This window comes from Triticum aestivum, chromosome 4D (genome assembly GCF_018294505.1).
Source record: "Triticum aestivum cultivar Chinese Spring chromosome 4D, IWGSC CS RefSeq v2.1, whole genome shotgun sequence".
In the NCBI taxonomy this organism is placed as follows: domain Eukaryota; kingdom Viridiplantae; phylum Streptophyta; class Magnoliopsida; order Poales; family Poaceae; genus Triticum; species Triticum aestivum.
This window is the reverse complement of record NC_057805.1, coordinates 327,971,659-327,998,783: the sequence shown is the minus strand read 5'-3', so window position 1 is coordinate 327,998,783 and position 27,125 is coordinate 327,971,659. Positions and strand designations below refer to the sequence as shown.

The 27,125-nt window shown below is 46.2% G+C and overlaps 1 protein-coding gene across 1 annotated transcript; it reads left to right on the top strand.

Annotated features, from left to right (window-relative positions):
• Positions 1-6,374: 6,374 nt before the first annotated feature.
• On the top strand, positions 6,375-8,962 carry LOC123097711 (COBRA-like protein 7). Its single transcript, XM_044519524.1, has one exon. It carries the CDS (start codon positions 6,612-6,614, stop codon positions 8,631-8,633), a length of 2,022 nt encoding a protein of 673 aa, XP_044375459.1. The 5' UTR covers positions 6,375-6,611; the 3' UTR covers positions 8,634-8,962.
• Positions 8,963-27,125: the final 18,163 nt, after the last annotated feature.

Below are 27,125 nucleotides of genomic sequence, written 5' to 3'. Positions count from 1 at the left end.
CGAAATGTAAATCATTGCATATGAAGGTAAAGGGAAGGGTTTGGGAGGGCAAACGCAATGTAGACATGGAGATTTTTGGCGTGGTTCCAATAGGCGGTGCTATCGTACATCCACGTTGATGGAGACTTCAACCCATGAAGGGTAACGGTTGCGCGAGTCCACGGAGGGCTCCACCCACGAAAGGTCCACGAAGAAGCAACCTTGTCTATCCCACCATGGCCATCGCCGATGAAGGACTTGCCTCACTTGGGTAGATCTTCATGAAGTAGGTGATCTCCTTGCCCTTGCAAACTCCTTGGTTCAACTCCACAATCTTGACGGAGGCTCCCAAGTAACACCTAACCAATCTAGGAGACACCACCCTCCAAAAGGTAATAGATGGTGTGTTGATGATGAACTCCTTGCTCTTGTGCTTCAAATGATAGTCTCCCCAACACTCAACTCTCTCTCACGGATTTGGCTATGGTGGAAAGATGATTTGAGTGGAAAGCAACTTGGGGAAGGCCAGAGATCAAGATTCTTATGGTTGGATTGGAATGTCTTGGTCTCAACACATGAGTAGGTGGTTCTCTCTCAGAAAATGGGTAGTGGAAGTGTAGGCACGTTCTGATGGCTCTCTCACAAATGGAGAAGGGGGTGCAGGGGTATATATAGCCTCCACACAAAATCTAACCGTTACACACAATTGAGCAAACTCCGTCAGACCGAATAGGTGAACTCGGTGAGACCGATTCAGTTCAAAATGTGAACGTTAGGCTTTTCGGTGGGACCGACATGATCAACTCGGTGGGACCGATGAGCTAGGGTTAGGGCAAGACCCATCTCGGTTTGACCGATTACGTGAACTCGGTGAGACCGATTTCAGTAATAAGCTAATAGAGAGTTGGTCAAGCAAACTCGGTGGGACCGATCGCTCCTTTCGGTGAGACCGAAACGTTACGAAAGGGAAACAGAGAGTTTGCACTGCAAACCCGGTGGGACCGATTTCTCATTTCGGTGAGACCGAAACGTTACGAAGGGAAATAGAGAGTTTGCAGTCCCATCTCGGTGAGACCGAGATCCCTATCGGTGAGACCGAACTGATTAGGGTTTCTGGCTATGGCTATGTCAAGTGAACTCGGTGGCGCCGGATGAATCAAATCGGTGGGCCCGAGTTTGACTTTAGGTTTTGGACCTATTTGGAATTGAGAAAGTGGTTGAGGGCTTTGGAGCATATCACTGAACATTTTGAGCAAGTAGACCATTAAGCAACACCTCATCCCCTTTTAATAGTATTGGCTTTTCCTATGGACTCAATGTGATCTTGGATCACTAAAATAGAAATGAAGAGTCTTGAGCTTTTTCCAATATTTGTCCTTAGCATTTTGAGGGGTCCACATCTCTAGTCCATGCCATGCCAATCATTGAACTTTCTGAAATAATCAACTTGAAAGGATATTAGTTCAATGAGCTATATGTTGTTATGAATTACCAAAACCACCCAGGGATTAGTTGCACTTTCAAAATGGAGAGGGAATTAGTGGGTGACTTGGTGGGGGAGAGAGGGGGAAAGAGGGTGAGCTCAGGGATGAATGTGTGGGTGTGGGACCCACCCATTCGCCCCAACACCTTATCCACTACACAGCCCTGCTTGGCGGTAGGCTCGATCACCTACCGCCGTGAACCCTGGCGGTAGGGTCCTTTGCCACTTCAGCGTGCACAAAACGGCCTTTGGGGCCTGCCGTTACACCTACCACCTAGGTGTGTGGCTGTAGCTTGTGTTACCCTACCGCCTGGTCGAGTGGCAGTAGCAAAAGGGGTCAGATCCCGAAATACTTTCGGATGGGGGTCAAATCCAACTAACCTTTGTCAAAAGGGTCAAAACACCAAATTTGCCCGCGGGCGGTTGGTGCAAAGTGACGACCACGTCGGCGGCCTTGCGAGGCGGTGGTTGGGCTCAGGTGACAGAGGATCTTGCGAGGAGGCGCAACTGCTAGGGATGGCCAGATCCGGTGGTCCTGTGACGGAGCTGAATGGAGGGAAGACAAGAAGGCGACTCAGGCGGTGGCGGTTCCCAAGAAAAGATGGCAACGATGACTCCGGTTAAATGCGTTGTCTAGCAGGAGGAAGACAGAGCAGAGGAAGAGAGAAGTGTAGAGAAGGCGCGTGCCATGGCAGAGATGTCTCACCTCGTCGATGAATCGACGATAGGGTCACAGGGTGGAGTGATGTCCTGCAAATGCACAGGGTTTAACTGTAGCCTTTTCAAAATAAGAGTATCGATCCCACATGAGTGATTGTAGTGAACGGAAATGTAAACCACAAAAGTAAAATAAAGTAGCGCCAGATGTGAGTAACAGTTGTTGAAATCGATAGAACTAAAACATTCCCACGGAGTCCGGATTCCCACTAGTATATCTAACACGACCAATGCCTAAGCATATTTCTGCATCGGATTTCTATAAGCCACTTTATATGTTTCTCTTTGTGGGAGGAGCCAAGTACAGATACGTGCATAAAATGGAGCAGCCCCATAGCACATACGCCACTACAATTCATCCTCACTCCGGTTACCGAATGGTAATTAAGGGTTTCCCCGTACGCACATCGAAAGTGGTATCCGTTTGTCCCCTATTGCAATGATCCCAGAAGGGAGATAAACCCTGTCACTAACCTACCTCCTCAACCGACCTTCACACCAACAATAATAACCTTTCGTCCAAAAGAGGCATATGTTAGACCATGCGTGTAGGGTGGGCCGGTGGGTTGATGTTGACCCGGCCCACCCCGTCGGCGGTGAATGTGGGGGAGCTAAAAGTTAGGATGTCCCCCGCCGAGAGACCACCCGGAGACGGGAAGGATCCGATCTGAGCTCGGTCTCCAGCCAACGCCGCCCATGCCTGGCGCGCTAACTGGTGTTGCAAAATACCGCCAGATCCCTCGATAGGGATCCAAGCGCGACTAGAAGTCTGAGATCGGAGATCACACGAGGGTTTTACCCGGGTTCGGGTCTTTGTAGAGTAATACCCTATATCCTGATTGCTTCGATTATTCATGGTGGAGGGATACCTCGTGTGAGGGGTTACAATGGTATTTGATGTTGCTTCCGAGAGTTTCTATCTGAGATTAGATGATTTGAAGGTCCCTTGGCCTCCCCTTATATAGACGATGGAGGCCTAGGGTTTACAAGGAGGGTAGATGCGATCTATCCTGCTGCCGCCCTTGCCTTGGAGGGCAAGAAGGTCTCCGGCGTCCTCCTAGGTTTTCTTCTCCGCGTTGGGCTTCATGGGCCCTTCAATAGGTCGAGAGGCCGCGCTCCCATGAAAATGACGCCTGGACCACCGAGCGGATAGATACAAGAATGTGTTGGATGACAAAACACGAATGGACCACGCACTCCGGACTATTGTGGGCGATTTAAGGATCTACGTTGGGGATGCCCTTACCTTCTTTTGAAGTAGTACAGATAGAGATAATCTGAAATACGCTTAAATGTTCATTAATCTTTGATATATATTGTTATTAATTATCGAAATGCACTTAGGGGGTGAACATGCACTTTTACCTCTCATCTATACTATTTTCCCGACCCACCCTCCGATCATGTCTACCCTGTCATAATTTGAGAGAAGAGTTAATATCATCAGTAGTGCATGAACTTGCACTACATTAACAAATCCATACATAAACTTGAAAAAACCATAAAAGTGGTCACTAAACTCATGATGTGGTAACAGTTTGGTACAAAAGACTCAAGCAACTACCAGATCAGACGCCACGTCAGCGAATGGCACGCGCCAGCGGACGGTTCTTTTTTTAGAAAACACCATACCATCATGTAAATGTGTTACAATGTCTTGGCTTCCCCAATTCTCAACCCCAATCCCACATCTCTAACTACAGCCGCACTCCCACCATCGAGGGCTCTCGGTGGCCGCGCAACAAGCTGTTACCTGGCTTCCGGCGTAACAAAAGAGGGTTGTGGCCGTGGCATCCCAGGTCTCCCAGTCGGCGGTGGCGACGTCCCAGGTCTCCCAGGCGATATGGCCAATGTGAAGCTCTCCCAGGCAGAGGCAGTGGTGGCGGCGACGTCCCAGGTCTCCCAGGCGGCGCCGGTGTGAAGCTCTCCCAGGCAGCGGCAGCGGCGCCGCGGCATGAAGCTCTTCCAGACAGGGGCGCCGACGACATGGGCGGCGGCGGCAGAGGAACGACGTCGAGTAGTGTGATTCGACCCAGAATCAATCACCGTTGTGCATCTTATGTGTATGACTAAACTGATGTATATGTTGCTGAATTTTTTGAAAAGGAGCGCTTTATTACTTTAAAGGTTTAAGGATTACACCCGGCCTCTGCATAACTAAGATGCACACAGCCAAACAAAGTCATCTCGTACAAACAAAAAATAAACAGCCATAATACAAAGATACATGTAGAGTCCGTATAATGTCTAAAGCAGAGGTGGGCCAATCTTAAGATCATGCTGCCACCCATGTTGGGTAAAAGTATCCCTCGCTATATCCTCCAATCATGTACACACCTCCGTAAATAGGTCTCGATTCTCCAGGCGTTGTAGAGAGGACCATAAACGAAGAGTCCCGGTACATCTGTAGATAACCTGCATTAGAGAAGTACTTTTATCGTGAAAAATCTTATCATTTCTACATAGCCAAAGCGACCAAATAACGGCAAGCGCTCCCACCCTAAGAAGAGTTCTAAACCTGTGATCAATCCCATGTAACCAGTTGCCAAATACATTAGCAACACTACAAGGATGATACAAGCCAGAAGCTATCTGGATGACTGACCATATAGACCGAGCCAATTTGCATTGGAAGAATAAATGTTTTATTGTCTCATCATGATGACAAAAAACACATTGCAGACTTCCATGTCAATTCCTCTTGATAAGGTTATCTTTAGTAAGAATGACTCCGCGACGAAAATACCATGCAAATATTTTATTCTTAAGAGGTATCTTCCTCTTTCAGATCTTCTTATTATTATCAACTGGCACACCAGACTGGATTAACGCTCTATACATAGACTCCACTGAGAATTGTCCATTCTCATGTAGGTTCCATCGAAATACATCAGACCCATATGACAATTGCACTGTGGACAGCCGTTGGAGCAGGATTTTTGTATAATGAGTCTATTTGTTTGGTTGAAATTTGGTGGAATTTTGTACTGCAATGTTGATGGTGCTTTGTGTAATCTTGTTGAAGAACTCTTTTCTGCATATAGTGCAGCAACCTCTGTACATAAACACATTACATTCCTTTTAACTTTCTTTATCTCTCTCATTTTCTTTACCGCCTCTATCATCGCCGGAGAACTCCAATGTGTTGTCGCCCTGCGCTCACTGTGAAGACGAACAGACGAACACACAAAGGGGTTTCAGAAGGGTTATCTGACCTATGCTCTATTTCATGGCAACATCTGGTCGTTTTACAAGATTTCATTCCACCCGTTGTTGATGACTTTTCAAAAAATATATGACGTATAATTAGGGCTTTTCTAAGAACCTCGCGCTCACGCGTGCCATTCGCTGACGTGGTGTCTGATCTGGCAGTTGCTTGAGTGTTTTGTATGAAACTGTTACTGCGTCATGAGTTTAGTGACCATTTTTTTGAAGTTTGTGTATGGATTTGTTAACGTTGTGCAAGTTCGCGTAATAATGATGATATTAACTCTTGAGAGAATATCAGGTGCTCCCACACCTATCACGCTCCCATGATACGGGAGCTGATGGAGCATTGTATCGAACCATACATGACACACTTGTACCCGGAAGCATCTTGAAATTCGACTCACATTTCGAAATATTTCAAAGTTCGACTCACAAAAGAGTATCATCATCAAACCATACAGACGTGTTGCCAATGTTCCTGATCAATCATCTGATTTCCTACCTTGTGTCAAAAAAAAAACTGATTTCCTACCTAATATTTTCCAGTTTCCATACATGAAGCGCTCTCCAATCTTTTTTTTTTGAGGATCAAGAGCTCTCCAATCTACGGAGGCCCGGAAGCATCCTGAAATCCTGTTCCCCTCTGGTTTCGACCGACCTGCGCAAACCTCACATGAGAGAGAGACACATGCGCGGGCCCCATCCCACCCCACAAAACGAAACGACAGAACCCGAGCCATCCATCCCAACACGCTAGAATCGGACGGCCAACACGCGCGCGACGCCGGTGGAAACCCTACCGTTCGCACAGTCTCCGCCGCCGCGCGTCAGCACGTCACAAGTACTAGCCGGGCCCACGCTCCATTGAACCCGTAACCCGCCCAGCCCACCAATCAATCATCGGGACACGCTCCTCCCCTCTCCTCGACCTCGTCTCGTCTCTCCGGCCGGCGTCGCTTTCCACGCCCTTTTGTTCAAACCGAGAAAAACCCGTCCATCTCTGCCTTCCCGAAACGAAAATAAAACAACGCGGACACGGACGGAGGGAGGAAGCAGCAAGCAAGCTGCGGTCGCACGCACGCCGCTCCGCCAGTTCAAACCCACCACCCCCCTCGTCTTCCTTCCCCTTCCCCAGCTGTGCCACGCGCTTTCCAATCGCTTCATCTATCTGCTGCCCCGCCTCGCTCCCCCCCAAATCGCCTCCTCCCTTGCCGATCCAGCCATGGCCGGCTCGATTGCCTCCCAGGCCGTGGTCCTCGGAGCCATCCTGCTGCTCGCGGGGCTCGCGGCCGCCCAGCAGACGCCGAGGGCGCCCGCGGCGGCGGCGGCGCCCGCGCCCGACCCCGGCTGCAACGGCATCCAGCTCACCTACAACCTCCAGGGCCGCGAGAAGATCCGCCCCTTCGTCCCCGACAGGAGCAAGCAGCCTTACTCCTTCAAGGCCAACGCCTCCGTGCTCAACGGCGGCACCCGCCCGCTCAGGTCCTGGTCGATGCTCGTCACCTTCGGCCACGACGAGATCCTCGTCGGCGTCGGCGGCGCCGTGCTCACCGGCGGGGCCGAGCTGCCCTACAACACCACCGAGGACGCCGGCAACGCCACCTCTTTCTCCGGCTACCCGCAGACGGACCTCCTCACGCCGATTGCCACCGCCGGCGACATCACGCAGATCCAGGCCTCGGTCGGATTGGTCGGCACGCTCTTCGCCGGCCCGCGCGGCCTCGTGCCGGAGCCGCTCCCCACCGCCTTGACGCTCGACGACCCGGACTACAACTGCCCGGCGGCGACCAATGTCACCGCCACCATGCTCACCACCTGCTGCCTCCTCACCCCCGAGGCCGAGGCCAACGCCACGGTCCCCGAGGCCAACGCCACCGATCCCACCAAGAGCTTCCTCCCGCGCCGCACCGGCGACCTCGTCATCACCTACGACGTCGTCCAGGCATACCCGACCAGCTACCTGGCGCTCGTCACGCTCGAGAACAACGCCAAGCTCGGCCGCCTCGACAACTGGCGGCTGTCGTGGGAGTGGCGCCGCGGCGAGTTCATTTACTCGATGAAGGGCGCGCACCCATTGGAGGTGGACGTCAATGAGTGCATCTATGGCGCACCAGGCCAGTACTATCAGAGCCTGGATTTCTCCCAGGTGCTTAACTGCGAGAAGAAGCCGGTCATCCTTGACCTGCCGCTCTCCCGGTACAATGACACCCAGATGGGGAAGATCGAGCATTGCTGCAGGAATGGCACCATCCTGCCCAAGTCCATGGACGCGGCTCAGTCAAAATCGGCGTTCCAAATGCAGGTGTTCAAGATGCCACCGGATACCAACCGGACAAAGCTCTTCCCACCGGCCAATTTCAAGATCTCTGGCGGCTCATCGCTGAACCCAGACTATAGTTGTGGCCAGCCAGTGCCTGTCAGCCCCACCGGGTTCCCTAATCCCAGCGGGCTTGACTCTACAACGCTGGCGGTTGCGACATGGCAGGTGGTGTGCAACATTACCACGGCCAAGGGGGCCAAGCCCAAGTGCTGTGTGACCTTCTCGGCTCACTACAATGACTCAGTCATTCCCTGCAACACTTGTGCATGTGGTTGTCCTGTGAACCGCCGGGGTCCTACCTGCAGCACGACTGCTCCATCCATGATCTTGCCACCGGAGGCGCTGCTTGTGCCGTTCGATAACCGTACACAGAAGGCACAGGCATGGGCTCAGTTGAAGCACTACAATGTGCCTAGGCCAATGCCTTGTGGTGATTTTTGTGGTGTGAGCATCAATTGGCATGTCTCAACAGACTTCAACAAGGGCTGGAGTGCTCGGGTGACATTGTTCAATTGGGGTGATGTCGACATGGCCAACTGGTTTGCTGCCATGGTCATGGACAAGGCGTATGACGGTTTTGAGAAGGCATACTCTTTCAATGCAACAGCAGAGGGCAATAACACCATCTTTATGCAGGGCCTTGAGGGGCTCAATTACCTTGTGAAGCAGACCAACATGAGCGGGTCGGATTACCTCGTGCCGGGAAAGCAGCAATCAGTGCTCTCATTCACCAAGAAGCTGACTCCTGATATCGATGTTGTCGCTGGAGATGGGTTCCCAACAAAGGTCTTCTTCAATGGCGACGAATGTGCTATGCCGCAGAGGTTACCAATCAAGAGTGGTGGATTCAGGACCCATCTAAGCAGTGCCTTTGCTTTGGTATTGCTCATGGCTGCCTCGGCCTTGCTGTTGCTTCAGCAATAATCTTGTTGCTGTTGCTCCGATTCTTTGATTCCTTCAGGTGGTTCCATCAGCGCCATTTGTAAGAAACCTTTTTGTTTCCGGTGATCTACCACTAGAAGATCTTGTGTAGCTGCTATGTAGCAGAATCAAGCAGCAACCATGAGATGAACCGCAAGAGATGCAGGGAGCTATAGCTGTTGTTGCAGGCTCGCAACATCGACATAGGTTCCCTCTGAGATGATGATATTTAGCTATGTACTGCATGCTTGCACCAATGTTGGTGCAATTGTAGTAAATTTCTCGTGTTTAGCTTGTGCCATATACAGAATATACCATGTTAAATTTGTTCACTTGGCTGCTCATCAAACCATGTCTCATTTCTGATTCTGAAGCTGTCCTCTGAGACTTTGTGCATACAGTGGAACTAGTTAATTATCTGAACTGGAGTTTCAGTCGTACATAGAACAAGTACTGTCCATGTTATATAAGATAAATGTTGTTTGCCACTTGCACGGCGTGTAAAGAAACATTGGATGCTCGTCAGATCTACAATAGTAGTATTAAGGCGCCTAGTATTAAACACGAAATATATGGATGTTGACATGCTCGTTCCATTCAAATTCGAAAGATGTTTGGCGGTTAAGTGTACGTTGGGGTGGCAGGGGTCCACTTCAGTACCACCAGGTTTCAGACTGTTTGCAATCTGCAACGTTCATGTCTGGAGCCGAGGCCTGAAGAGATGGACCTTTTGCTTTATTTTTTGAAAGCCACTCGCGGCAGTTCTTTGGTTGGATCAGAGGAAACATCACATCCTGCTACAGCACTACTACCTGCAATATTACCATTTTTTTACAGCAGGTCAGAAACTTCTACCTGCAATATCTCCTTCGGACTTGTTCAAGACGTCCATTTCGCAGCTGACTGAGCTGAGGTAGCATAACTGGCACGCACAACCGTTGGTTTGTTTAAGCGGGATGAAGACTTTGCTCGTCTGAGGTTGGTTCTTGCGTGGAACAGCAAACGCCGTGTTTTAGGTAGGCAGCGTTCATCCAGGGGGGTCGCTGGAATTGTGTTTTTGTTGTACAAGGGAGAACTGATGATGACGCCGTCCGATCGCTGAAGTGTTCAGATCTGTATCGCAGGACAGCGTCTCCACACGGCATTACCACGTTTATAGTCATACGCATCCGCTTTTTTAAATTAAAATACCGACATCGTTCAGGCCCAAGAGTGAAGAAAACAGGAAAACAATATTGCATTTTGCATACAACAGGAAATAGGTGGCGGCTTTGGAAAAAAACAGGTTATAGGGCGTCTGAAAGCCGGAAACGCGACACGTAAGGTGATGAAAGTAAACTTCAGGTGCAAGGATTCCAGCACTAACATGCTAAGCAAGCAGTGATTTGTGATTAAAAAATATGCACGTTGTGCCATGATTCATGCCGAGCATGATCTTGCCGATCCTTTGCTATTATTGCTGCCTGCTGCTCAACATGAATCATTCATTTGACTTTCTTACAAAATACTGCTGGTTGCAATATGCCTTCATACTACTGCATGCGCAGACGTGAACCAAACAGTGTGCGGCGATTTGCGCTCCATTTGACTAATTTTGTAAAAAAGTTAATAATAACGTGCCGCAGTTGTTCTTCAGAAAAGTTCAGGGTGGAAAGTGATCTCTTGTGCTAAGACTAAGCCAGACGTGCGACATCACCGCTATCACAAAAGGCGGCTAGGTGTACCTTTTTTTTCGGGTGTAGGCGTACCTTTTCATGTTGAACCCTATTTTTCTTAAGGTTTTTTAACCCAGTACAGACGCAAGCGATCATATATACATGCATACACTCACTTCTATGAACGCACACACGCACATCCTATCACTATGAGCACCTCCGAGAGACTGAGCCGGTATATTATCTTGAGATTTTACAAAGTCACCATATGCGCCTCGTAGTCGACGGGAACGTCTCCTTCCATTGAACGCGCATCGCCGGAAATCCTGAAATAAATGCAGGATAAATGCGAGCACCAGGACTTGAACCCTGGCGGGCTGTGAATACCACTAAACGCTATTTTTTTTAAAGGGTTGAAACCTTTTATCTAATCCTGCATCTTTTTTTTTGCGAGAATGAAGCGTCCTATGACTGGGTGTTCTAGTCAGGTGTTGTGCATGACGGGGACGGTCGGAAACCGGTCGCGAGCGTCGTAAACTGGGTGTGTGTCTCCTCCCACGAGCTATTACAAAAAACCAAGGTTTCTACGTCTCCTGTCAACGCCGTGGTCGATCTGCCTCGCCTCATGTGGCCTTAGACCATGGAGGCGCGGTGGATCTTAACTCTCACCAGCGAGAAAGGCTCTTGAAGCAGTAGTAGCAGCAGCATCGCCTGGGGTGCATAGTTCCAGCGCATGAGTTGTAGGTTAACACACAATATTTTTTTCCTTTTATCTGTCTCTATCTCTCCTTCGGTTTTTTCTTTTCACATTTTGTTTCTTTTTCTTGTGTTTTCATAAATGTTCTAGAAGATATATTTGGCTAAATATTTTCTTTAAGCATTCATGTGTTTTGATTGCGTAGTTTAAATAAGGGTTTAAGTATTCCAAAAAATGGTCGTGTAATTTAAAAGTAGTTTTGTGTACATAAAAATTGTTCATATTTTATAAACAAGATGAACCATTTGAAAATCTTGACGAATGCTTTTCCAAAACAGTTGAACATTTCTAGAAACATATGGCATTTATAAAATATATGATGAATATTCATAAAAAAATACTCAAGGAGCATTATTGAAATACAAAATGAACAGGTTTTTAAACATGATAAAAAAATTATAAAGACACCCCCAAACATTTTTTAAATATAGGTAAAAAAATTAAATGCACAACAAGCCTTTCCTAAAATTAGATACATGATGAACAATATTTTAAATACATGATGAATATTTTTTGAAAACATCATTACCATTTCAAAAGGTGTTTTTTCTGAAATATGGGATGAATAATTTAAAACACGTTGCACATATTATAAATAAACAATAAAAAAGTAAAGAAAGGGGAAAAGGGAAAATAATAATGAGATAACAAATGTAAGAATAAAAATAGAAAATGGTTAAAATCATGTTACAGAAAATACTATGTATTTATAGAAAAACCACGAATTAAATATGGAAGGAACATGATTAGAACAACAAAAATGAAAAGTGATGGAAAGAAACAAAACCAGAAAAGGAAGAAAAATATAGAAAAGTGTTCAACTCATTTTACAAAATTATTATGTATTAAAAAATGTTCATTTAGGTAAAACCGAATGGAACTTGAAAATAACAAGAAAAATGAAAAGGCAAGGAACCAAAAAGAAAGAAAAGAATCAAAATAAGAAGAAAAATAATAGAAGGGAGAAATGGATAGATGCTAGACCGAAAATGAGACTGAAAAGCCAAATGAAAACGCAAGAAAAATGGTAGAAATCGCTCTCTGCTCGCCTACTACTGGATCGACCCATGTTACGTTATGCTTGAGGCGAGTGCTTATGGCAAAAAAAGGTGATAAATAAACTTTCGAAATGATTAATTAAGTGTCATATTTTGCGAAGGTTACCTCCGAATGTCTGTGGTAATGACAAGTGGTACAACACATATGGGTCGCTTATCTCCACCTGTCGTGGAATTAACACGTCAGATGTCCTAGGTGTCAGGACTTAGTCGTGAGGCCAGCGCGTCTATGTAGTAGCTTGAGAGGGGTTGATTGGGGTGAGAGACGCAGGGCGGATCAAAGCACAAGACAAGGGTTTAGACAGCTTCGGGCCCCGGGAAACATCATCCGGTAACAACCCTACATGCTGTTTGTGGCTAGGTCTCATTATGCTTATGAGAGAGTCGCCCGTAAGCCGGCTCTTTGTGTCTAGCCCTAGAGATTGTTGATTGTTTGCTCGTCCCTCTTTGGGGTGCCCTGCCCCTCCTTATATAAGTTAGAGGGGCGGGTTACAGGTGGAGTCCTAGTAGGACTAGGACTAGTCTATCTTCTCTTACAAGTTAATTACAAGTCCGGGTCTTGCTTCCTCGTAAAGGAAATATTCGTCATCCCTTTCTTCTTAAGCCTGCCCATCATCACATGAGCCGGCCTTCTGGGCCTTGGGCCTAGTCTTCTATCTGACCCGTCGTCGGGGCCATCCGTGAGTCGTCCGGCTCGTGAGTCATCTGATAGTGAGCCGCCAGACCCGTGAGTCGCCAGTCCTCCGGCGGGTCACGGTGAAGCGCCAAGTCCGGCTGGGTCATACCGCGGGGTATATCCCCGACATTAGCCCCTAGTTTAATTTGGATTTATCCATGTTAAACTAATCTGCAATAGAAACACAAGAACAAATTTGACAGGTTGTGTTCCGGGTTAAATATTCTTTGTAAGCCGGCACATGATCATCCTTATTTCCTTGTCATCTTCCTTCTTGATATGTATCCATAATCTCATAGCAAATCTCTTTAGCAGATATGTTCAAATTTTGCCAATGCAAAAAATTAAGATACTTCCTTTGAAAAATCCGGGTCAACAGGCCAGCTTCAGAGTCAATTTGCTGACATTGGTCTCTTGTTGATAAATATTGTAAGAGATAATCCACTTGAGTCGGCTTTCAATGCTCTGACTTGACAAAAATATTGGTCTTGAAATATTCAACTTATATTCAGTCGGCTTTCAATGCTCTGACTTGACAAAAATATTGGTCTTGAAATATTCAACTTATATTCAGTCGGCTTAAAGATATAAAACTTGCCGGTTTATGAGTACCAAAATTGCCGGGTTATAAATAGATGATGCCAAGTCATAATTGTCACCGACGCCGGTTTATGATTTTTGCAGACACCAGGTCAATCTGATTTACTCAAAACTGAGAATTTGAAGATATTTCTCCCTTATATCCATATTACCTGTAGCCCCCAAGGGCCGGTTTAATCAGCATGAATAAGCCGGGACTTATCACCATGGCTTTAAATAAAATCCAGTTGTGTAGCCCCCATGAGTCGGCTATAGTCATAGTAGTGTAGCCGGGTCATCCTAGAATTGTCTTGAATTGTTGCCAGGAGCAATTGGTAGCCCCCAAGGGCCGGCTCATTACGATGTGATGATTCGGGTCTTCAATGAAGTGAGCAAAAAATGACTTTGCATTAGCCCCCAAGTGCCATGGTGCATGCTGGCAGTGACATGGACTTGCATATTTGATGTAATCTCAACTTGAATAATGTAGCCCCCAAGTGCCGGGTTGTAAGCCTGCAGCGACTCGGGACTATTCCTTTCATTGTAGAGTAAATCATATCCATTGATAAAATAATAGCCATTGCGCCAAAGCGACTTTGAAAACCTCAATCATAATATTAGTTACTGATAACCATAATAAAAATCCAGCCATGCTGGCTATTAAACATTTGAATAACCCGGTTTGAAACCTCAATCATTCAATATCATAGTGAAAATCCAGCCAAGTTTGGCTATTTAAATATTCAAATACCTTATCTGTTGACAAATAAATCCGGAGTTTAAATACCCGGCGACTCTTGGCTGATGGCGATTTATTACGCCTCCATTGTAAGCCGGAAATTTTATAACCCGGCGGCTTATAGCCTTTGAGAAAATCAAGAATTGATAACCCTTTTGAGACACCAATTTCAATCTTTGATGATGGGCTTGAACTTAATCATTTATGTAAGTCATATCTCTGTAAATCCTGCACAGAGTTTAAACAACATATGCCCTGGCGACTTAACGTTAAAAGCCAGGGTGGGTAACCACCCAAATGTAGTCTTATCCTGCACACAAGTAGATCACAAGATCCCTTGGCGGTTTACCGCATGGTGGGTCATAATATCTCACATATAACCACTGTGATATTGAATTTGTACTGCCGGTTTACATGACCTGTGCAGTAAGGGTGATAACCCAATCCTTAGAAGCCAATGCTTCCACATAGATGATGATTGTCATAAGCTGGCGATTTTTCATTGAAAACCAAGCCGGGTTAAATAACAACCACTCATATACACTTTAGATATGAAAAAGAGCTTCAAATAAAATCCAAAAATTGTTTGCAAAAAGAGACTTCAAAATTTTTGAGGCTTCTGATTCGAATACGATCAGAAAACCGTCCCAAAGGGGTTAAGCTAAGATTCGAATACGATCATATAGCCCCCAGTGGCTTTGGCGTTGCCGATCAAGAGGGTACCGACAGCTATGTTCTCTTTGGTTCGAATACGACCTATGTTTGAACAGGAAGCCCCCAAATGACCTTGAGAGTTGTTTAACGACGCTGATTCGAATACGATCCACGTCAGTTCCCCAAGGGGGTTGAGCTATGGTTCAAATATGACCAAGAAACTCCCCAATGAGCTCGGCAGTGTGCCAATCAAGTGGGTATCGACAGCTATGTTCTCTTTGGTTCGAATACGACCTATGTTTGAACAGGAAGCCCCCAAGTGATCATGAGAATATTTAACGACTCTGATTCAAATACGATCAGGGTCACACCAAAAGGGTTAAGCTAAATTCGAATACGATCAGCTCCCAATGGACATTTACCTATGTTTGAGTTGTGCTTTGTAACAGACTCTTTAGTCCCTTTAATTTTTCCTGAGAACACGAACTTTGCGAGGGATAAATTCTTTTTTGAACCGGAAATTCTTAAACCGGATATTGAGAGTTTCAAAGTTTTGTAATAGACAAATTTACCTTGAACCGGATTTTGAACCGGATTGGGAGCCTCAAAGCTTTGTGGCAGATAAATTTCTCTTGAACCGGATTTTAAACCGGAATCTTTATTTTGAACCGGCAATTTTCTGACGGCCTTTAAATTTTCATCAATATGGTAGCAACCTCCGGAACCGGGTCATCATTCCCTCCAACGACCCGGGGTTCCCGAGTCATGTCACTGTAGCCCCCGAGTCTCAAGATGACTCGAGGAGTTGGCTTGAGATTCTCCATATTTAACCGTGATATAAACCGGCATAACTTGTATATCATTGGTGTTGATAGCACGATGTGTATCCACAGAAGGTTGAGGTGACTGCGGCGGGTTATAAATGATCCTGTATGAGCCGTGTCAGCAACTCGGCCAATGGTTCCTTCCAACTGGCTGTTTGAAGTTCAACCAAACTGTAGTGACGGCGACTTGTGCGCATGTCCATTGAGCCATCCGGTGCAGACGGCGGTTGATAGTATATGATAATTGCCTCCATTTTGTTGAAAGAAAACCGGGCTTCCCAAGTAGTGACTTACTCATACTCAATAATCAGCTCACGCAGACGGGTGTGACCAGGTATGTTGATATAGACCAGGCCGCGAGAGGCGGACGGAAAAAACGGCCTCAGCATAGAGGCGGCTCAGACAGATGAACCGGCCGCGGTGTTGTAAACCGGCGTGGTCGGGCGAGTTAACCACGTCGTTTTGATGTAGTGAACAATTGTCCTGCATCAACAATATTGCAGACCAAGACAAAGATAAACTACTTTTTGACAAAATAATATGTACCAATAAAATATATTTTAGATGGATATCACCTGATGTGCCAGGCCGGAAGTAATCCGCCATGAAATTGATGATCGCTAGGTGAAGTGGAAGTTGCTCACGGGTGAACCGGCCGCGACGTGGTAAACCGGTGCGGACGGGTGAGTCGGCCGCGACGTTTGTAAGCCGGCGCGGACAGCAAGTCGGCCACGGCGTTGTAAGCTAGCGCGGACACGTGAACCGGCGGTGAAGGCGGACGGGCGAGTCATCCGTGACGTTGTAAGGTGGTGCGGACGGGCGAGTCGGCCGCGGCGTTGTAAGCCAATGCGGTCCAGAGAGTCGGCCGCGGCGTTGTAAGCCAGTGCGGTCGAGAGAGTCGGCCGCCGCGTTGGAAACGGCACAGACGCGGGCGCGGTCTTGGTGAGTTGATGTAGATCGAGCTGTACGGGTGGCGGCTCGCGCACACGCGTTCAACATCAAGTGGGTGCGGATGCCCGTTCATGATGATGCTTAACACGTACTTCATACACACAGCATGGCACCACCTTTATAACGAATATTGCCCTGCACATAAAAATGTACATACCAAAGTAATTGTTCTTTGATTAAAAATATGTACTAGAAATAGATAAACACAATAGCACCTGATATATTTTGTCAGATGAACACGGATGCTGGCATTAGTCAATGCTGGACAACGTCAGACGAACGCCTAGACGTAGGTCTGATAAACAGTAGCACCCACGTGGCACAATGCATCTGCTGAATACAGCCGGCAGACAAACTTCTCGGGCGTGTCATTTAATTTTTGATGTGATGGCTTGCCCCCTGTGACCACGTCAGAGCTTCCTTGGAGGTCTCATTGATAGCATACTCTAGTAGATCGCTTCCTTTCCTTTGGATTGTATTGCGAAAACTAGGTTCTTCCTCCCACAGGAGGCGACGGGAGAACGGGGCGATTCGGCCGTGGTATATGCAGCGGGTGTTTCAGCGCCTCGACACAACGGCCTGTGCGGGAGCGAGTCAGAAGCGGACAGGCGGGCGACGTGCGGTATGAGCGTCCCGGCGCGGAGACTCGCGTAGAAGCGGAGGGGCGTCGGCTGCGATGATGGCACCGGCGGGTCGACAGATGCCGGCTGATGTTTAAACGCTGATTGAGACGCCTGTTAATGTTTGTAGCGCCTGGCCACCACAGGTGTGGATGTAGCCTGTTTTTGAGTACACTTTTTGCCACAATATGCATGTTCCTCCATCTCCTCAATGAATGCAGATCAGAAAAAACGAGGCCGCCGCTGTTCCCTGCCACCACAGGAGTCCTTTGGGACTTGGCCCGTGTGTGTAACTAGATTGGAGTTCTCGGATGGATGGAAAGTGGCAGCAATATGGTCTCGTGGCAGCAATAGTCCTCGCAACAGCTGTAGTGTTGATTAGAAAAAACGAGTAGTAAAAACACCAGCCGCGCCTGAGCTCCTCGGGACTTGAAGCTTCCCTGACGTACGGTTGCCATGGACGGGAAACATGTGCCGTACTTCCCGAATCCTTGGCAGCGTGTTATGGAAATCTAACCAGTCTTAGCGACGCGCGGCAGCATCCCAAGAAATCGATCTGGTTTTGGATTAGACTGCTTGTCGGTCTCGTCAACTCGGCGGTTTTGCTGGTTTCTTCATCGGAACGGTCCTCCTTGGTCTTTGTGCTTTGCGTGTCCAACCAATACTAGGTGCTGCAGAAAACGGCTGTCCTCGCCTTCTCTGGGATTTGACGCTTTGTCGGATCACCAGGTGTAGTGCACAGCATCCACCGAGAAAAAAATAATTTCATCAACCCCATCGTTTCATGACGTATAGATTGAGTACCTGTCAATTTCGGCGGATCATCGGACAGCGGCGGCAGACGCGAATATCTCAACCCAAATCTCTTTTTTTACTTCAATCTCATGGATTGTAAAAATCTTCATCCGAAAAATTGCAAAAATCCTCGATCCCTGGGGATCCCTCCAAGAACTCATCACCACTGTGCGCAGGCCCCACGGTGGGCGCCAACTGTCGTGGAATTAACACGTCAGATGTCCTAGGTGTCAGGACTTAGTCGTGAGGCCAGCGCGTCTATGTAGTAGCTTGAGAGGGGTTGATTGGGGTGAGAGACGCAGGGCGGATCAACGCACAAGACAAGGGTTTAGACAACTTCGGGCCCCGGGAAACATCATCCGGTAACAACCCTACATGCTGTTTGTGGCTAGGTCTCATTATGCTTATGAGAGAGTCGCCCGTAAGCCGGCTCTTTGTGTCTAGCCCTAGAGATTGTTGATTGTTTGCTCGTCCCTCTTTGGGGTGCCCTGCCCCTCCTTATATAAGTTAGAGGGGCGGGTTACAGGTGGAGTCCTAGTAGGACTAGGACTAGTCTATCTTCTCTTACAAGTTAATTACAAGTCCGGGTCTTGCTTCCTCGTAAAGGAAATATTCGTCATCCCTTTCTTCTTAAGCCTGCCCATCATCACATGAGCCGGCCTTCTGGGCCTTGGGCCTAGTCTTCTATCTGACCCGTCGTCGGGGCCATCCGTGAGTCGTCCGGCTCGTGAGTCATCTGACAGTGAGCCGCCAGACCCGTGAGTCGCCAGTCCTCCGGCGGGTCACGGTGAAGCGCCAAGTTCGGCCGGGTCATACTTCCGGCCGGGTCATACCGCGGGGTATATCCCCGACACCACCGAAGAATTTTCGTGGGTTGTTTCCCACCGATGTGCTTTCTTTTGTAGATCCATTTTTTAAATAAAGTATCGCCTAAACCATGCGTGCAAATTGTGAACCATTTTTGTTGTTGTGTTCCTCTCATCGAGATGTTCGTAACTAGATTTCATAAACCATTTTTGTTGTTGTGTTCCTCTCAGCGAGATGTATGTAACTAGATTTCATAGAGATATATTTCAAATAACTTTTTTTATGTAAATTGTGCTTTCTACTGTATATACTAAGTGGGTACTTCCCCCCGTACTAATCTTGTACTCTCAGCGTTAGCTTAGTTGTGCTCTGCGTGTAGTGATACGTTGATTGTTTCATGCTATTAGATTATCATTCTTGTATGCTTTATGTGTCATTTTATATTATTTTTGTGGACTAAGGTATTAATTTAGTGCCCAGTGCGAGTTCCTATTTTTTCCCATTTCTTTGTTTCGTAACCATACCAAACAAAGTCCAAACATGATGAAACTTTACGGTGATTTTTTCTGGACCAGGATAGACCCTAGAAGCTTCGGGGAGGCACCAAATGATGATCGAGGGGGGGGGGGCACAAGCTACGGTGGCGCAACCCCAGTGGTCGCGTGAAAGCACAAGTGCCCCCTTGATGGTTTTGGTAATTAATGTCAACATATCTTTTGTTGGACTAACAGTTCTATCTTGTATATTTCGGACAAGTTCAATAGTGGCATTGCAAGGACAAGAGGATGTGGACCCCTTCAAAATGTTAAGGACATGGATTGGCAAAAGCTCAAGACTCTACATTTTTGGTTAAGTGATCCAAGATCACATTGAGTCCACAGAAAAGCCAATACTATTAAAAGGGGATGAGATTTTGATAATGATCTGTTTGCTCAAGTGCTTAGTGATATTGCTCCAAAAACCCCAGCCACTTTCTCTATCCAAATCTGTCCAAAGCCCTACATTCCAACTCGGTCCAACCAAAACTTACCCATCTGGACCAACCGAGTTCATCTGGACACTGCCACAGCCAAACCCTAACAAATCGGATCCACCGATATGGATCTCGGTCTAACCGAAAGGGCCTTGCCAACTCTTTGTTACTTGTTGCAATTATTTCGGTCTTATCGAGTTTTGCAATCGTTGCCACCGAGATGGCTTGCCAACCTTCTGTTGCCTTATTGCTTTATTTTGGTCTTACCGAGGTGATGCAATCGGTGCCACCGAAGCGAGGTTCTTCCCTACCATTGCACATCAGTCACTCCGAGATGTTTCCAGTTGGTCCCACCGAGACCTCCAACGTTCATATCTTTTACAGAGGTCAGTGCCAACGAAAATTGATCGGTGCCACCGGGTTGAGTCAAAAGTGTGTAATGGTTGGATTTCGTGTGGAGGCTATATATACCCCTCCACCCCTCGTACTCAGTAAGAGAGACCTGCAATTCATTGAAGTATGTGGAGGATTTTTCAGTCGAGGTGATGATTCGCACTGATGATATATAATCCATCGAGAATGTAGTGCAATCATTCATAACTTCTGATAATAATTCCACCTGCAAAACAAATGCTTCAAGAGAAATAGTGCGGCAGGCGGGGTTATTAATATTACAGCACAGAAGTTTTACATCAGAGCACAGAAAGTCATTAAAGCATAGAGCTCAAAAGTCTCATAAAGTCAGACCAAATAAACACAGAGACCAAATATATCAGAGCAAATCTATCAAAACTCGCCGTAATTTTCCACCATTTTGTTAACTAGTGTCAAAAAAGGTGATGAAGAACATGAGTGTAAAAGAGGTGAACTTGACCCACTCTGAGGCATCTCCAGAAGAACTGGGCGAAGATGTTTCGGATTTGGAAGTGGCTGGTATATCTTCATCGTCAGCAGCAGCAGATGTTCCTTCAAGACTGGCTTGAGGCTGAGAAGATGAGGGCACATTGGGATCAGCTTGTTTATTCTTGCGAGACAACACATTTCCTTCAGGTGGTTTCTCAGTTGGTGAGGTAGATTCTGATTCGTCGAGCAACTTGTGCAACTGAAGCCGAAGTAAATCAGTTGTTGGCTCATGAGCTGGCAGAGGTGGAGTGATACGATCTTGAAAATCTTCAGCAGAGAAACCTTGATCAATATCTCATAGAGTTCTTTAAGATCGGAGTTATGAAGTTGTTTCTTGGAGAAGAACTTTCAAAGAAATTTCCATAGGTGCTTCTTATTTTCAGCCGTAATCATGTGCACAACTTTCGTACGGTTGTTGATGGCATTCAGTTCGGCAGCCAGATGTTCTTACTCTTGGCGATCCTCAGCCATGCATATGCTGCAACAACAGCTGTTGAGTATGCAAACTCACTTCAAGGTGTGAAGGAGGTTGATTAGTTGATTGTCTATCACGCCGAGGTAGCCGTGGCACATCGAAAGTATTGTGATAATCTAGAGGGCTTGACACTGGTACTTTGCCCGATAAAAAATCTTCCATGACTCGCAGCGTATCACGTGGAGGAATGAAGCTTTTGTGACTGACTTTTGCCAAATATTCGGTTTGCATTGCATAATCAACCACTTTCTGAATCCAAGGCGCAAAGACTTTGATGGTGTTCGGATGCTGAGCAGAGTCCATCAGTATGTGCAGAAACATGTCTTCGACATCAAAGATATATCCTTGGGAGATAGCATGAATGGTGTTTCAAAGAACATCAGATATAACATTGTCGGAATTCATCCCGGCCAGAGGACAGATGGTATAAGTGAGCATGTGGTATAGAGTCTGATTATCAGACATCAAATGCTCGGGCAAGAGAGGACCATTGTAGTCACAGATTTTCTCTTGGTCCATGGTGCAACAGAAATCTTCATCGGAAATGGCATCAATGTTGTGTACTCGAATTTCAATCTTGCCATGCTCGAACCGAGGGAAATGAAAGTGTGAGACAAAGTCTATTGCAGAGCATTTTATGCGTTTCCCTTCGGTCATCCATTCCATGATCCACTTGGTGCTATCAGATTCATCACCAGAGATGTACAAAGTGGCATAGTATTGAAGTATGATTTCTCTGTTCCACAGATGCTGAAATGCAAAGACATGTGTGAGGCCAAAATCTTCAATATCTTGCAAGATTTGATTAAAACAGCCAATGTTCTTCATAGTAGCGATGTCCGGGAACTCATGAGGAAATATCTTGCGGCTGTCATATATGATCCGAGAGTAATATATAGCATGTTCTTGAGTCCAACACCGAGGAGATTCAAAGGTATGAGGCTTGTTATACAGACTCTCTTGAAAGGAAAGAGGATGAGGTTTCGATTGTAAAGTGGCCCTTTGATGCCAAGGCCTATAGAGAATAAAGGCAGTTGTTCACGAGGATATGGATATTTGAGCTCATCTTCAACGGAGATCACTTCATCGCCATAAACTACAGAGTCTGAATGATGAGCAGAAACAGATTTTACTGTAGAAGGATCAACATCTAAAGTTCTTTTCGTAGTGTCGAGTGAAATTTGCAGTGGAGAGGGAGCAGCCACTTTTGCAGGTGACACTGAAGCTTTATCAGGCACTGGGACTGATGGGGATGTTCTTCGGCAGACGGTTGAGGTGCAGAGGGAGGAACCAGTTCATTTGGTTCGACACGAGCTAGAGAGGCTTTATGCTCAGACTGAGGAATTTCACCTTCTTCTGATACATTTGGCTGAGAAGGATTTGCTTCATGAACAGGGGTGGCCACAGGCACTGGTTCAGTTGTCCTTGACGTAGTAGGAGCATCTGTGACTGGAGCATTCACTGGTGAAGGAATGTCTTGCTCCGGAGTGTTTTCCTTCTGTGGCACGGCTTTTGGAGACTTTTCTTTCATGGGAGGAGGAGGAGCATTCTTCTTCGCAATTTTTTTTTCTTTTTCTTCTGCTTTGGCTGAGCAGATTGATCAATATGCCCTTTGACAAGATCATTGTAGCCAGTGGCTTGGGCTTGATGATCGAGGCCGATCTTGTGAACAATTTGATCTAGGTCAGAATGAAATCCCAATCGCCTATTCTGAAGGATAGTTAAGGCATGATTGACATCCACGTATGATTCCTCAAGTTGCTTGATGACAAACTTGGAGGTTGCAGCTTTCATACGGTTAACAAGATCATTAAGCTGGGCAGTGAGTTTATTGATCTCAACAGAATCTTCTCTCATATCTTGAACCAGAGCATAAGCTTGAGTAACGACTTCAGGAGGGATCGGTAAAGATCCTACCTCTCCATCGAATAAGTTTTCCACAAATTTGTCAAGCTGCTCCATAATGAACACTTGATTGAAATAATGAGGGGCACCAGAGTGGTCATCAGTTTGTGCAACAGGAGCAGTTTGCACTAGATTTTTCTCGGTTGGAGGCATAGAAGCCCATGGTTGAGTCAAGGTGGGAGCAAATTTAGCAGCCTTTTCTTTCAGAACATCAGCTCGTGAAGCACTTTGCTCGGCAGAAGGAGCTGTGATTTTCTTCACCTTTGGTTTTGTAATTTTCTCTCCCGGTTGAGCTGTGCTTACTGGAGCATCAACAACCAAATCTTGCATGTTAATCACCTCAGGATGAGGGGTTGTATCCACATGATCCACCAGAGTGACAGTGGTACGAGGTGTTTTTCTCTTCAAAGTGATCTTCTTCGGAGGTGCTATTCGGACTGCACGAGCTTGAAGATCAGGCATTATGGTGGAAGTAGTGATGTTCACTTATTCGGAGAGAGTTGCATCAACTTCCCTTGTGAGTGGAGAATCATCTTGATCGGAGGATTCACTTTCATCATTTTTATCAACTGGTGCAGCCGGCCTCTTCTCCGGCGTGCTCTTTTTCTTCAAAGTAGCAGAGCTAGGATCATGTTTACGCGTTGAGTGCCATTCTGATTTTCCTTCGGCCTTTTTCTTCTCAACCTCATATTTGAGCATTTGATGATTTTCTTCTTCGCGAGCTCATTCTTTTTCGACCTTCTTTGCTCTCTTTTCAGCATTCTTCAGGTGCTTGGCCTGTTCATCGGGATAGGACTCGGGAGTCTTGAGAGATGACTCATGAGCATCCGGTGGTGGTGGTGGTCTTTCCTGGGGATCACTAGCACGAACAAGGCCAATTTCACGACAGTCACCCCACGGAGGATAGAAGGCAAAGTTCTTCGCATACCGAGGATGAATCATTTCATAGTTAAACCACTTGCGTACCAAGTGATGTCGAATCTTTTGCATACGCCTTCTCTTTTCTTGAGTTGTTTTTCCTGGAACAGTGTTATAGTTATCATGAGAGATATACAGAGCTGAATTTGTGAAAGGTTGCTTTGCACCTTTCCTTTTCTTCGGAGCATCTTCTTCTTGCTCGTCTGGATTTTGTTTGGATCTCTTTCTTTTGCTGGTGGATGGGCCTACCGTTGGGCCCTTGGCATTTGGAGCCTTTGACTTATCTGATGTGCCCATGACTACCTCTTCATCATCGGCCATGCTCAGTGGTTGAGCAGAATCTTCAACAGATTGCATAGTCCTGTGAATGAGTATAGATTCGAGGGAAAATGGGAACAGGGTTACAAATGCTCACAACGAATATTTTTCCGAACGAAAACATTTTGAGGAAGAACGAGATGCAGACTTTGAGATATGTTTCAGATGAAAGAAATGTATAGGATGAGCTAGTAGGTCCGAAGAATATACTAGTCAGCGTATTAAGCATTCCATTCATGCGAGACATAACACAAACCCTAGATCTGCAATATTTAGGATGCGAGGAACAACTGCAAACCACATCCGTGCTAGTATAGGTAAAACCCTAGATCTAAGATATGCGGTAAAATCGGAGAAAATTAACCACGGACGAACTCGAATGGGAAGGACGGAGGCCTGAGTTCAAACTGCACGTACCCTAGCTCAGCGGCGTGCAGCAGCTACGGCGGCGTGGGGAAGGAGATGTCTCGCAGCGGCGAGGAAAGACTCCGGTGACCACTTTTCGGCAGTGAAGCGGCAAAGAGGTCGTCGGCGTCGAGCTCAAGGAGGAGCACTACAACAAGGGTTTCAGAGGAGTGGAGGCAAGGAGAAAGGGAAGTGAACAGGAAGAAGGGGGGCGGTGCGGTTTTTATATGCGAATGGAAATAACCGCACGCTATGAATCCGATCGAACAGCCTCAGTTCAGAGACTATTGCAATTCAACGGACATGATTTGATGGCAGTTGATGGGTTGCACCTGGCAACTGTCATAAAAGATCATGGTCCTGACTTGGGCGGGAAACCCCAAATTTTGGATAGCTTTCGCCAAAACAGATAAATGTTCGGACCGAATCTTAATCGTGGTCAAGGACACCAGATAAATTTTCGTTCGAGATGAAATTTGTGCATTTGTAACGGAATAGCATAGACTAGAAGAGATAGATCAAAGAGAAAAAAGGGTCCTAGGCATTTTACTTAGGCTGATAAACACAAACACTCGAGCAACTAGCTATGAGAGAAATGCATCCGGAGAAACACTAAAACTTTCGATCGAAAATAAACTCAATGAAAGAAAATTGTGGTAGCGTGACCCACCGTATAAGAACTGTATGACCCCGAGCGTCGCACAATTATCGTGGCACCCAGTTAGTCTAGTTCTTCATTAATGTATTCACTCTCAGAAAGAAAATTTCACTTTATCAAAATTTTCAAACTCTTCAAGTGTTATGCACCCATTCCTTCTAAGATGTGGAAGTGTTAGCACGGGTGCCGAGTCCAGCTTACTGCATGTTTGCGAAGTCGAGGATATTGAGCTCACACCGTAACACACATAATCTTTTCTCATCGAGAGGCTTGGTGAAAATATCAACGAGATTGTCTTCGGTCTTGACATGATTTATGACAATATCTCTCTCGAGCAACATGATCGCGAATGAAATGGTGTCTGATGGCAATATGCTTCGTGCGAGAATGCTGCACAGGATTATGTGCAATTCTGATAGCACTCTCATTGTCACAATATAGAGGGATATGCTTGATCTTGATGCCATAGTCCTTTAGAGTCTGCTTCATCCACAATAACTGAGTGCAACAAGAGCCAGCAACAATATATTTGGCCTTAGCCGTGGAAAGAGATACACAATTCTGCTTCCTTGATGACCAATAGACCAATGATCTACCGAGGAAATGACATGTCCCCGAAGTAGATTTCCTGTCAACCAAGCCACCAGTCCAATCTGAGTCTAAATATCCAACAAGATCAAATTGTGCTCCCTTAGGATACGCTTGACCGCTTGGTGATGCGATTCCTTCGGTGCAGCTTGATAGCGGGCACACATGCAAACACTCAACATAATGTCAGGTCTGGATGCACATAGGTAAAGAAGATAACCAATCATCGAACGATAAGCTTTCTGATCATAATCCTTACCGTACACATATGCATCCAGCTTACCATTTGTGGGCATAGGAGTTTTATAGCCCTTCATTTTGGAATCTTGCATTTCGAACTTCTTCAGGCATTCTTTCAGATATTTCTCTTGAGAAATGAAAATGTCATTTGCCTGTTGACGAATTTGCAGCCCGGGAAAGAACTTGAGTTCACCCATCATAGACATTTGATATTTATCGGACATCATTTTCCCGAACTCTAAGCTGCAAGCATTGTTAGTACATCCGAAGACAATATCATCCACATAAATTTGACATACAAATAGATCATTATCAACAGCACGAGTAAAAAGTGTGGGGTCAGTGGATCCTGGCTTGAACCCTTTGTCGAGCAAAAACTTCTTGAAAGTGTCATACCAAGCTCTGGGGGCTTGCTTCAGCCCATATAAAGCTTTCTTCAACCTGAAAATTTTGTTAGGAAACTCAGGATGTTCAAACCTAGGTGGCTGTCTAACATAAACTTCCTCATCGATTTCACCATTGAGGAAATCACTTTTCACATCCATTTGATAAAGCAGGATATCATTGTAATTTGCATAAGCGAGAAGAATACGAATTGCCTCAAGGCGTGCAACAGGACCATATGTTTCACCGAAACCAATACCTTCTACCTATGTGTACCCTTGAGCAACAAGACGTGCTTTGTTTCTCACCACAATGCCATTTTCATCTTGCTTATTGCGAAAAATCCATTTTGTGCCGATGATATTGTGCTTCTTGGGATTTAGTTTGTCAACCAGTTCCCATACATCATTCAGTTCAAATTGCACCAAGTCCTCTTGCATGGCATTCATCCAATCTGGATCATTCATGGCTTGTTCATACTTGGTAGGTTCTGCCAATGAAACAAAGGAGAAACTGCCACAGTAGTTAGCCAAACGAGTGCGTGAACGAGTTGTGGGTCAATAACCTGGATTCTCAAGTTCATCAAGAATTAATGAAGGATCAACTCAATTAG

Excerpts from the sequence above, each read along its gene's own strand:
- LOC123097711 (XM_044519524.1), top strand. The coding sequence starts at position 6,612 with ATGGCCGGCTCGATTGCCTCCCAGGCCGTGGTCCTCGGAGCCATCCTG.